The sequence below is a fragment of the Daphnia pulicaria genome, chromosome 8, assembly GCF_021234035.1.
Source record: "Daphnia pulicaria isolate SC F1-1A chromosome 8, SC_F0-13Bv2, whole genome shotgun sequence".
In the NCBI taxonomy this organism is placed as follows: domain Eukaryota; kingdom Metazoa; phylum Arthropoda; class Branchiopoda; order Diplostraca; family Daphniidae; genus Daphnia; species Daphnia pulicaria.
Genome location: NC_060920.1, coordinates 12516421 through 12529037, shown reverse-complemented (window position 1 = coordinate 12529037; position 12617 = coordinate 12516421). Strand labels below are relative to the sequence as shown.

The following is a 12617-nucleotide window of genomic DNA, read 5'->3' as shown; positions in this document are numbered from 1 at the left end:
ACGGAAAACGAGCGCGTCGTTGTCGATGTGCCCGACTATTTCCCCAAGCTGGTTGATTTGCTGGCCAAAACTCCTAAGAGGGTACAACATCCATCATCATCCAGCGTTTTTCATTAACAACACAACATTTTGATTTGATTTTCTCAAGGACTTTGGTCAATTATTAGATGTGGTGCGTTTCCTCGGCGTCTGTCGGCTACTTGAACGAAGCTGCTAGAAATCTGCAGCTGAAATATTCCGCCGTCTTGACCTGCACAACTGAACGAAAACCCCACTGGGAGGAGTGCACTAACCTCGTGTCCGGCAGGTAACCAAATCTTCCTCCTCATCCCAAAAGAAACTCGTTAATTCAAAACTTGTCTTTTATTTTATTTTTCTTTATATTTGCATATCCCTCTTTGTGTGTTTGTTGTCTGGCACAGAGCCAAAAAATCAAAAGGCAAAATGTAAGATGAAGAAGACACGCCCATTTTTATTTGATTCCGCCACATTTTGTCCTTTGCTCTTTTCTCTGTTTGTTTATTTCTTGTTGACTAAACCGGACTAAACTCGTGTCCTCTTTTTATTTTTCGTTTACAGTTTTGGCAATGCCGTTGGCGCCATGTACGTCCGCGAATATTTTGAAGAGGCGGCCCGCCAATCAATGAACGAGATGGTCAAAAATATCCGCAGCGTTTTCTCGGAAATAATCGACGAACTCGAGTGGATGGACAATGAAACCCGTAAACCTTTGGGTGCTGACGGTTTCAACTGGTTAAAACTGCATGTGATATATTTGACTGGTACGAAGAAAAGGGAGCCGATTAGTGAACGTCATGCCTATGCCGAGAAAATAATGCCGGAAATTCTCGACTCAGCTGATAATCCTTTAACGGTTAGACTTGCCAAGATTTATTATCATTTATTTTTTTTAACTGTTGAAACTTTAACAACAATACAGGGAAGACAATGGTGGGTCAATTCAGATGAACCGTGGCAAACCTTAGCAGCTTGTATGGAAGTCGCAAATGCATTAAGATGTCCAGAAGGACCGGAAGCTTATGTTTGTCACTTACCTATCCATCAAGACGGATCGTGTAATGGATTACAACATTATGCAGCTTTAGGGCGAGATACAGTTGGAGCCGAAAGCGTCAATTTAACTGATAGACCACAAGACGTTTACAGCAACGTGGCCAATCTAGTACACAATATATACTTTCGATTGTTTGCTTTTTACAGAGAATTAATTTTTTGTTTTGTTTTTTAAATATAGGTTGAAAGGGAACGTTCCAAAGATGCTGCGAATAATGTTGAAATTGCTCAACTTCTTGCTGAACTGATCAATCGAAGGATCATCAAGCAAACAGTAATGACGACAGTATACGGTGTCACGCGGTAATACGGTGCCCGATTACAAATTGCCAAACAGTTTAAAGGTACATAATTTTTGTGGTGTACAGTACACGATTCTGATATTTTTGGGTAAATTACTAACTTCATTGGCTTCTGCCTAAACAGAACTACCGAATCTAACACCTGAACAAGTTCAAGTTGAATCTGTTTATTTAGCTGACAAAACATTTCAAAGTTTACAAGGTTTACGTCGGCTAAAGATATTCAAGACTGGTTTACTGAAACTCTGAAAGTGCTAAATTGATTTCAACCGTCGCCGGAGAAAGTGTCGAATGGATCACTCCGATTGGGTTACCAGTTGTGCAGTCGTACAACAATAATCCTTACGAAGCAATGTAAATTGGGTATTTTTTTTTAATCATTCCCAGAAATTCTAATAGTTTATGTTGACAGTCGACCGAATGCGATTAAACAACGCAACGCATTCCCACCAAACTTTATTCACTCCTCGGACTCGAGCCACATGATGCTAACGGCGCTCTATTGCCAACGAAAAGGCATCACTTTTGCGTCCATTCACGATTGTTTCTGGACTCACCCTTGCACTGTGGCAGAAATGAATAAGGTGATATTTAAAAAACCTTGAATTCCAGATTTGTTGTTTATTCATCTTTCCCCTGTATTTTTTTTTTTAATTTCAGATCTGCCGACAACAATTCGTCTCTCTCCACTCTCAGCCTATTTTGGAAGATCTTTCAAAGTTTTTGGTCTCACAGTTTGCCGTCCGAGCGAGGTATTTAATAATAGATTTGCTATATTGCTCACACTTCAGTTGTTAAATTTATCTTTTTTTTTTAGTGGTGCCGATGCTGTTGACGATGACACGCCCAAAGGACTTGCAAGACTCAGATTGAATCAAATTATAAGTGAAGTGCCTAGACGCGGTATGTTTGATTTGCGCCTTGTTCTCGACTCGGTCTACTTCTTTTCCTAAACTATAAAGGATTATCGGACGTGTTCGTTGGACAAAAAGTAACAACAGTTAGGATGGTTGTAAAATCTGTGCATTCGTATAATTAGTGTTGTCTAGTCTTTTCCACAATAAACCCGACGTGGTAGTTCCTAATTTTTTCATTGTTTATAAGGAGATAATCAACAAGATAAACATCAATCGCCTACACACGATAATCTATTGTTAATTTTCATCAAGGAAGACCCGCCATTTAATGAAAGACAGACGATGAAAGAGAATCTGGTAGTTCCACGATATGAAACCAACAGGAAATAATTCTCGTCCCAATTCATTTTTTTAAAATACGCATTAATTTTGCTGACCGAGACTGCACTAGTAACGAAACGATTGCAAATTTTCCGAAGTTTGGGGATAAAAAAGGAAAAAAATATGAGGAGTTACCGCTATGAATTGAGAAAAGCATATAGAGAAACTTTGACGAAGAGAAAAAAATATCGCGAGACTAGTGGATAACACTACGTCTTCCTTCTTCCTCATTGATGGATTGGTCTTCATTAACCCCTAAAAGTGGCTCCGAGTCCGATTCGCGGCGGCACTTGCAAATCGAAGCGTTGATAATGTTATTGTACAAGCCCATGCCCATCACAAGCAAAGCAAATCCAATAATCTGTAATAAAAGCGTCACATTAATTAGATTTTTCTTACAAAGTTTTGATTAGTATTTAATCGGTAAAACTAATTTATATATGATTCATACCTGAGGCCAATAAAATTGTTGCCATTGAAGAGATAGACTTACGCTCCAAATAACAAGCGTTCGTACCGAATCCAGAACCATACGAGTGGTCGCTGACAATTCCTTTGTGACGCTGACACCAGCAAAATTAAATAATGTGATACTTATCACAGTACCTAGAAAGAAATGACAATGAGGGATTGAAGGCTGAAAAACAATAGAAAATAAATACCTGACATGGCGAGAATAATCATTGGGTTATTACGCATTTGGATGAAACCATCCAGAGCATCTTCAAGGACCATACGAGGATTAGAGCTAAATGGAGGTCCCACACGAAGGAAATACATAGAAATAAGCAAGAGGGACAGGGTTACAAAACCAAAAATACCCTCCCAGCCGACGGCCTGCAACAATGGCACATTGTGTTTGGTAACAAATTTCTCTTCCCATACCATTTGGCTGGCTGTAACGATTTGCGCCATAACAATCAGCAGATCACCAGTGATAATGCTGTTGATTGAGTTGTTGCTGCTACCAGAGCCAAAGATGAAATCGGAAGAGCCCACCACACTCAGACCCATGATGACGGTTAACATTCCAAGCCATTCATGCGCTTTTAAAAGCCTCCCTAGGAAAGCTGTGGACAAAAGTCCAGTGAAAATAATGATTGCTTCCGGAATCGAGTTTAATGGGCGCCGAAGTATCTCGGATATTTTCTCAACTATGCTATAAAGCAATTCTACAGAAGACCATTTACTGAGAAACAATTCTGCACAATCGAAACTTCTTTTTCATTCTATTTTATTAATCCTGTTACTTTGCCCAACAAAAACGATGATGTGTAATGATGTAGGCCTAAATACAATCAAAAGAGTAAAAAAAAAACTGTTGATGTTACTTAATCCACATTCAAGAAAGATGATTTTTTTTGTTTTTATTTCATCCGATCTTGGATTCTTTTTGTAAATTTCCCTCTGTTTATATTAACAACCGATCGCAACATCCTCTTTTAGGGTGACGTTTTTCTAGTGACGCCGTTAATATTATCGCCGTTCTAGTGTCGGCCCTGAAATTACTGCCGTTCTAGTGTCGCCGTTCTAGCGTCGCCGTTCTAGTGTCGGCCCTGTTGCCGTTCTAGTGTCGCCGTTCTAGCGTCGCGTTCTAATGTCGCCGTTCTAGTGTCGGCCCTGTTGCCGTTCTAGTGTCGGCCCGGCTGCCGTTCTAGTGTCGCCGTTCTAGCGTCGCCGTTCTAGCGTCGCGTTCTAATGTCGCCGTTCTAGTGTCGGCCCTGTTGCCGTTCTAGTGTCGCCGTTCTAGCGTCGCCGTTCTAGTGTCGGCCCTGTTGCCGTTCTAGTGTCGCCGTTCAAGCGTCGCGTTCCAGTGTCGGGGTTGATAAGTTCTAGTGTCGGCCCTAAAATCTTGAAGTTCTAGTGCCGCGTTCTAGTGACGCGTTAAAAAAGTTGTAGTTCTAGTGTCGCGTTCTAGTGTCGGATTCTTAAAGTTCTAGTGGTAATACGTTCTAGTGTCTACATGCCGTCTTGGCTTCCATGAAAGACAGCTTTTGTGAAAAGTTTTTTGTTAGTTGGTAATGAATCACAACAGACAGGGTTAGAATTTTGCTTAAATTTAAGTCTACGTATGTGAGCTACATATGCTTGTTATTTGCTTAGAATTAACTCTGGTTGTACATTAAACTCTTAATATAGATTTGACAAGTACTTCCTGACTAAGAGCTTTTGGTGAAAATTAATCAGCTTGTGTCGAGTGGGTTAGCAATTTGCTTAAATTTAAGGATACATATGTGTGCTACTTGTGTTTGCTTTTAATTAACTAGGTTTGTGCAATTAACTCTTGAAATAGACTCAACAAGTATGTTCTTCTTCTAGATAAGACAACTTGTGAAAAAAAGTCAGCTTGTGAAGAGATGAAAAGAAATTGTATCAATTAGAACATAACTTTGTTTTTCTTTTAATATTTGAAAATATCATTGGTTTATTAATTTTTGTTTTGTTTTGTAGGTTTCCTTGTTCAGTTTGAACTGCCAATGGTGTTGTCTGGTGTGCAGTGGTTTTGCAGTCATTCAGTCGAGAGATGCCCTGAGATGGATGATCAACTGCTGAGACTTTTCTAACATTGTCTTTTTCAATGGCGACGCTGTCCGAGAAGGTTTAGCTTTGCCATTACAGGCAAGTTTCTCTCTTGACATTGTTAGTCTTAAAAATGGTAATAATTACTGCCTTTATTCCTTGAGGTTATTAAATTTAAATATTGTGTGTGGTAAACTTATGGGGATCATGGTTTTTAACTTGTACTTGCATGGTTAATTTCTAATAGTTCTTTAATCTAATGGTTTAATTTCTACGGTCATGAGGTCTGCTGTGCCTTTCCCCCAAAATGTCGTCTCTTGGTTCATGTTGCACGTTTCGTCACATTAAGAAGTACTTAGGAATAATAGAAAATAATGTTGATTTATTTTTAAATCTGAATACTTTGTTTCTAAATTAAAATTCTATGACTTTGTTTCTAAAGTTAATTGAGTTTTTATTTTTCTAGTAACAGCCTGGTGAAGTCCAAGGTTTTCATTACGTTACGTGTACGTGATCGCTGCCGTCTAATAAGAGGGTCTCCGCCCTCTTAGATTTGTTGCTGCGAGCTCTGGTGAAGGATGTGGTGAGTTGTTGCATGACAACCATGTGCTTGTGTGGGGAAAGTGCTGCATGCTGTCTGTGGTATTAGTTGAGTTATTTTCATTGCCTTAACTATTAAGTGTTTGAATAATTCATTTTATGTAAGTTGGCTGAAGTTTAACTTGCAGGTTCTGTTTTGCTTTGTAAGTTTTTTCATTGGAATTTTTTTTCACATTTCAAAGTGTTGTTCTGTTCATTGATGTTCTTTTGCTCTATAGGTTTCCATTGCCAGTTAGATGTATGAGCTAATTATGTTGTTGCTCTGTGGTATGCAGTTCATGTTAATTTAAAAGATTCCTTTCTTATCTATTGAATTTGAGGAAATGGCAAGGTCTAAGCTTCATTGCTGTCATGTAGGTGGTTTTGTTGCAGCCGCTGCTGCCGAAAGGGAGTTCAAGTCGAGTTGAGCTGCAGCTTTTGAAACAGTCAACAATACTGGTGTTATTCTGAAACGTAAAATCAATGAAGACAACTTGAAATGGTAATTTGATCGTGATCAAAAGCCTCTTTATTGCGTTACGTTTACGTGATATCCACCGTTTAATGAAGGTTCTCTAACTAAGAGGGTCTCTACTACATATCAAGACAACGTTGTGATGGAAATAGGAAATCTGAATGAAATACTAATAATGTAAGTACTGATGAGATGAATCAAGGGTTAGTATTTTGCTTTAGTTTTTTTAAGTGTGTGTGCTACCAGTGCTTGCTTTTAGTTAAGAATTAGCTGAAGTTAAACATAAACTTCTTGATTCAAATTACATAGCAACTACTAGGGTAATCCTGCTTATTAATAAGACAGCTTTAATGAAAAGATCTTAATAAGATGGTCGATGTTGGTCACCTTTTTTTTACTTAACAGAAAAGAAATTGAGATTTCCTCTGAAATCGTCATGATGTGATGATCTTAGGCCATCTTTATATTTCCTCTAGTTAAATCATGTAAATCTCAAGTGTATAATTGCCTAACTGTTAAGTATTTAAAGCATTTATTTTACAATTGTAAAGTTAAACTTGCATTTTCTGTTTTATTTTGAAAATTTAGGTTTCCATGGTCAGTTTGATGTTTGCGCTGTATTGTTGTGGCTGTTTGGTGTGGAGTGGTTTTCCAGGAGACATGTGTTTAAAAGGTGCTTGAGTAGACATACATACAATGGGAAATTTAACATTTTAATTTAACGGCAAAGATAAAATTGTTGTAGTTGATCAGTAGTCATGTTGGCTTTAAGTCTTTCCCAGGGATAAAGCGGCTGATGTTGGTAACATCGCAATCTTATGCAACTGAGCCTTACATAATTTCTACATTGTTCGTGATCAATGTCAACTTCAACATTCTTCTTCATAAATATCTTAAAAGGTATTTTAGTTCATTAGGGTTTCTGAATGTACAAATGAAACAGATGTCTTTGTTTAAATGCTGAAGAATACTCTTGTCAATCTGTCATGCCTGTGATACGTTTCTGTCTTTGTCGCAGTCTTTTCCCAGTAAATTTTTTTTCTCAGTTTGGAGTTGTTAAGCAGTAGGAATTATGGAGAGAATTGAAAATTGTTACCTAGTAGTTAGTACCTTGTTTTATAAATAGTAATCAAGCTTTTTTTTTCATGTAGGATTAATGGCTTGGTAAGATTGAGCTTTTTCATGGCAGTCAAATGTCCGCATGGAATTGTTGCAGCCAGCTGGTGAAGGTTGTAGTGAGCTCTTGCATGATGACCATGTGCTGGTGTGGGGAAGTGCTGCATGCTGTCTGGTGTTAGTTTGAATCATTATTTTCATTGCCTTAACTACTAAGTGGTTGAATCATTCATTCTATAATTCTTGGCTGAAGTTAAACTTGCAATTCTTGTTTTTCTTTGTAAATTTTTTCATTGGAATTCTTTTCACATTTAACGTCATTCTGTTCATTGATTTTCTTTTGTTCTGTAGGTTTCCATCGTCAGTTAGTTGTATGAGCTAATTATGTTGTTGCTCTTTGGTGTGCAGTTCATGTTCAGGTAAGTGATGCCTTTCTCCCATCTATTGATTAATTTGAGAAAATGGTAAAGTCTAAGCTTTGTGTGTCATGTAGGTGTTTTTGTTTCAGCCAGCTGGTGAAAGGGGGGTTAAAGAGTTGTGTAGAGCTGTAGCCTATTGAAGCAGTCAACAATGCTGGTGTTATTCTGAAGTGCAATATCAATGAAGACATTCTGAAATGGTAATTTTATTTTGATTGTGATTTTGGGTTATTACTGGGGAAGTTTCACAAAGTCTAATTAGAATATTATAATGGATTTTGAGTTTTTCTGAATAGATAGCTGCTTTATCAAAATAGCTTTTACTTCATTGTAATATTCTTTTTAATTTAACTAGAATATTGTATTCTCTTTTACAAAACTTCTGATGATGACCTTTTATTTTAATTTTAAACATGCTGTTGCTTTTCTCAATAGGATTTGGCGACAATGTGATCAACAATATGCTGAATAGAGTCTATGCTGTTTTCGTTATCAAGGAGTGGAGAAGTAAGAATTGAAGCAAGGCTGCAAGAAAATGAAATGGTAATTTGACTTGAGATATTCTTTGTGACCTGAGAAGTGTCTAGTTTTTTATTGAAATATTTTGTTCTGTCAAAAGATCAATTCCAAACTGACACAGGAAATTAGTTATGGTACCTTGCTTTATAGGAAGACCTTTGTCTATTTTATTAAGAAGAAGCTAAAAGAGAAATTAATGGTTTTCATGTCTATAATATCCCCGTTTCTTCTCATAGGTCTCGGCGTAAATGTGCAGTCGCTTTGCAGTCTCAATCCTGTTTAAACTGTTGCTATCCTGAATTATGCTGGAGTTTTGGAAGTAGCTGATTCTGAAGTTGGGTTGCTGGTGTTATCCTGAAGAAGCTGATGTTATCCTGAAGAAGCTGATGTTAATGTTATTAAGTAAATAAGCCAGTTCAGTTCTGGTTGTTCAAAATTATATCCATGTTGTATGTGATTTTAGCAACCTTGAGATTTGTTATTAACTAAAACGTGTTGCAACCTGTTATTAATTTAAACAGCACTCCTTCCTGAATTTTCCTCACCCATATATTTTTAAATAAATCTTAAATAACGTGATGTCAAAACTTTACCTTGTGCATTGTTATATCTGATATTTTTTTCATAAGTTGTGAAATTTTTAAACAAATAAAAAACAATCAATTATATGAAATTAAAATATTTACTACCATTATCTAATAAGAAAAAAAATTTTAATATAATATTTGATAAATTAATTTAATGATTTATTAAATTAAGTTAATTAAATTAAATCATTAAATTCTACAATTTTGGCAAAAATGATTGAAATTTAATAAACAAAGCGTCCGGTACAAGACAAATGTTGTTCTGTGCAAATTTTAAAGCAGTTTACACCCGTATAAAACAAACCTAACCAACTCCTTTTATCTCATTTGGGTGATAAACTGCTTTTGAAACTCGCACACAATCAAGACAGGGGGAGACATCACTGTCTTAATTGACTACCTGGCAAATGGTTAAGAGAAACCGGAAAAAGAGCGAAGATGTGAGGAACAGTTATTACGAGAGCGATTATCCATAGTAGGCTTAGAGCTTATCGGGCTTCCGGCTTAGACATCTGAATTACAGCTTTCTCTTTTCAGTTTTCACCAATGGATGAAGTCCATGATAAGTAGCGAAGAAGTTACCCTGTAGGCAGAATGAACATTTATTAGGATAACAATCATTTTAAATAAGGTTTTAGAAAAAGAAAGCATTACCTCAAATCAAGAGGGCCTGTTTAAGGAAGTAAAAAGGGATGTTCAAGGGTAGCAGCCAACGGGTTACCAAACAAAGGACCTTGTTGACTGTAAAGTCATTGTCCCTTTTCTTCAAAGGACATGACTTCTCATAAAGGCTGGCGTGCAAGATTAGAGACCTGTAAAAAAAAATATAAAAAATTAAGTCACCTTGTTTATAATTTGTGTCATCAATGTGCTTGATGTCTATGATCTAAAAGAATAATTAAACTTAAACATTAGATAGACATTAGTGCAGAACAATATTTTAAATAAACATTAGACTGCAACAAAGAAAGTTCAGTGACATGAAAAAAAAACTTACACACAAAACCACCAATCAGTTATCCAAGGTTCTCTAGAAGATGGAATGAGAGAATGTCCATTCTAGGGTTGGTGATCTAGCAAGTCCAATAAAATCAGTCGATAATTATGATGAATCCAAATAAAAGATGAGAACAATATTTTTGTCTCAGCAATACTGTACTAAAGCTAGTGTTGGTTGTTACCTCTGTCATTTGAATGACATATTCAGTAGGATACTAGGATCAGTCTGTGCTAGGATTTATAACACAATAGTTGACACTAGGCTGCATGCCCCTTACACAAATTCTCCTGGAAATTAATGAGAAATATTTAAGTTATTTAACACATAAACGGAAAAGTACACAAGCCCAACAAATTGCACACAAAATCTATCCAATTTACATACGAATTCCTTTGTAATTGTCGAAGAAAATAGCTGTAGCTGAACTGTTGACAACGAGCCGCCATAAGCACACATCAACACAATATTCTTTCACGCCATCTATTAGACACGTCCAAAACTCACTATCTAAAGGACCGGCTTTAGATAGTCACAAAAGTCACAAAAGTAATCAAAAAGACCATTTCTGTTTGCTTAAACTGGCGAGGAGTGCTTAGAATTGTGCAGAGAATAAAGCTCACTTGCTAGTTTTATGCAAATTTTCCGGAAGTATACCGGAAGTAGTCGATAGCGCCTTAACCATTTGACTGCCGAGAAAATAAACTAGATATTCGTGATCTCCATGAAATTTGGGGTCAACTAGATGTGATTTAAACGAAATCCAGATTTTGGATTATCGATAGATCGTTGTCATGATCACATGAAAATAAATTCTATGCATCAGGAAAATTTTCAAAACCGGAAGTACGAAAACGTACAAAACAAAACATGAACTTTACCACAAATTTGACGAGGATCACGAATATGTGGTTATTTTGTGCGTCGAATGAATATTTACTGAACTACTGACTGAAAAGTAGAAAACCGGAAGTAGAAAAAAAAACACATTATTAAAAATCTAACAAGTGAGCTTTGTTGCTGAAACAGAAACTGACAGTTATCACCCAAAATTTTTTTGAAGTAGCATTGAGAAAATTCTACAGAGATGTGCAAAGTAAGCGCATTTAAACTGATTCTAACAGGTAAAAAATGATCAAAGGCTATGCCTGCCGTCTAGCGTCAGAAAGAATACACGTTTAAATGTAACATGAAAACAATGTCCGCTCTAGCTCGTTGACATTCAATTGAAAGAACTGGCAAACAAAGGTAACAAATCATTTTGATACTCACGTAATTCTCCATGCAAAATTCATCAAAAAGCCACCACGCAGCATCACACATCACAAAAGACGAAATCCCCAAGGTGATATTGAACACTACTTTAACTTCTACACTGAGGACAGAAGGCACTCAAAACAGATATCTGTTCATGTTGTCTGCAAGTGATTCCAGACGTTTCAGTAGCTGGGCAACAGTGCTGGACAGTGGACTGCTGAAAGCAGAGGGAAAACACCCAGTTGGTGAGGTAAACCTGCCAGTTATTCAGAATGTGTTATTCATTGTGGCATTCTACTAGGCTACATACTACAAGGCAACAGCAAATGTAAAGTCAATCACAAACGCTGGTAAGGATAAAAAATCCTTTCCACACTACACTATCTGACAACAACAGCAAGTTCCTGGCTCATTCGATCCCCACTCTAGGGACTGAGCATCTAATTAAATTAATAGTCACCTGTATCACCCATTAGCTTTATTTATTTTACCTTATCTGTGATAAATCTTTGTTTTCTTCTGTTGGTTTTGATGACCATTGATAATTGGGAAGCAGCATTTGAATGTGACAGCTTGTCTGGCTTCGTCTGCTCCAAGTGACAGAGTACACATAAATTACTTTAAAAAATCAAAACAAATTCAGATTAGGATTTCAAGGTAAATTTAACCGGTTTTAAATAATACTAGGTCTAGGTGCAGACTGCACCCTTAAGTGCTTTTGAAACCTTAGATCAAACAGCCAATCCAATAGCGCAAGCTATGTCTTCTGAAGCCAAATAGTTTCTATTTGCAAGGTACTTATTTTATCCAGCATTTTAAATTATTACTGTGGCATATAATAAGCTGTTATATGGTTTGGAAACTGAAGAGAGATTGCTGGAATTGAAGACTCTTAATTTGTGTAGAAGTAGATAAATTACAAGTGCATAACTAGGCTTTCTTCTTTTCTGTGCCCTCATTTCCCTAACTAACTACTAACCAACGCTCGCCGGTGGTCACTAACCGGGTGTTACTAAAATGCGCGTGCGCGCCTGCGCTTTGCGCGGCTACTAATATGCGCGGAATTTTTCTTGCGCGTAAAAAACTAAAATGCGCGTCAAAATTTTCCGGAATTTTGCGCGCGACCACGACGGTTAGGTTAGGTTAGGTTAGGTTAGGTTAGGTTAGGTTAGGTTAGGTTAGGTTAGGTTAGGTTAGGTTATTTACGCGCATTTTCCCTTCGTCCTGCGCGCATTTTAGTGTGGTCGCGCGCAAAATTTTGACGAAAATTTTGACGCGCATTTTAGTTTTTTACGCGCAAGAAAAATTCCGCGCATATTAGTAGCCGCGCAACGCGCAGGCGCGCACGCGCATTTTAGATACACCCTCACTAACCTGCTGTGAAAACCAGGAAGAGGGGAGGATTGTGGTCGAACGGGTTTATAGAAGGCACACGATTTGCGCATGGTTTTAAATTCGTACAAACAGTTTTTTAAATTGTTTTGATAACAAAATTTATAATTTGTCGTTGTACTGTACTTGTTTATTTATAACA

General features: G+C 37.1%; 1 protein-coding gene and 3 long non-coding RNA genes across 17 annotated transcripts; 2 read left to right on the top strand and 2 right to left on the bottom strand.

The window, feature by feature from the left end:
• Window positions 1-2810: 2810 nt before the first annotated feature.
• LOC124311954 (solute carrier family 35 member F6-like) lies at window positions 2811-3628 on the bottom strand. The gene is made up of 3 exons (XM_046776322.1): window positions 3277-3628; window positions 3066-3220; window positions 2811-2975 (listed from the first exon to the last, which is right to left on the bottom strand). The coding sequence occupies exons 1-3, from the start codon at window positions 3626-3628 to the stop codon at window positions 2811-2813; spliced, it is 672 nt and encodes a 223-aa protein (XP_046632278.1).
• Window positions 3629-6090: 2462 nt separating this feature from the next.
• Window positions 6091-8915, top strand: LOC124311561. 11 transcript variants are annotated; one of them, XR_006909874.1, is made up of 8 exons: window positions 6091-6215; window positions 6284-6365; window positions 6791-7088; window positions 7340-7481; window positions 7656-7723; window positions 7798-7923; window positions 8159-8266; window positions 8479-8915. It is a non-coding gene; the product is annotated as an uncharacterized LOC124311561 (long non-coding RNA). The 11 variants fall into 11 exon arrangements; XR_006909867.1 differs by having other exon boundaries at window positions 6777-7088; XR_006909872.1 differs by lacking the exon at window positions 6091-6215 and having other exon boundaries at window positions 6233-6365; window positions 6777-6861; window positions 6971-7088.
• Window positions 8916-9031: 116 nt separating this feature from the next.
• LOC124311618 lies at window positions 9032-11643 on the bottom strand. Of its 3 annotated transcripts, XR_006910017.1 has the most exons (6): window positions 11575-11643; window positions 11099-11339; window positions 10011-10116; window positions 9827-9902; window positions 9484-9641; window positions 9032-9412 (listed from the first exon to the last, which is right to left on the bottom strand). It is a non-coding gene; the product is annotated as an uncharacterized LOC124311618 (long non-coding RNA). The 3 variants fall into 3 exon arrangements; XR_006910016.1 differs by lacking the exons at window positions 11099-11339; window positions 11575-11643 and adding an exon at window positions 10210-10508; XR_006910015.1 differs by lacking the exons at window positions 11099-11339; window positions 11575-11643 and adding an exon at window positions 10214-10508.
• Window positions 10853-11567, top strand: LOC124311654. 2 transcript variants are annotated; one of them, XR_006910085.1, is made up of 3 exons: window positions 10853-11074; window positions 11140-11328; window positions 11385-11567. It is a non-coding gene; the product is annotated as an uncharacterized LOC124311654 (long non-coding RNA). The 2 variants fall into 2 exon arrangements; XR_006910086.1 differs by having other exon boundaries at window positions 11140-11333.
• Window positions 11644-12617: the final 974 nt, after the last annotated feature.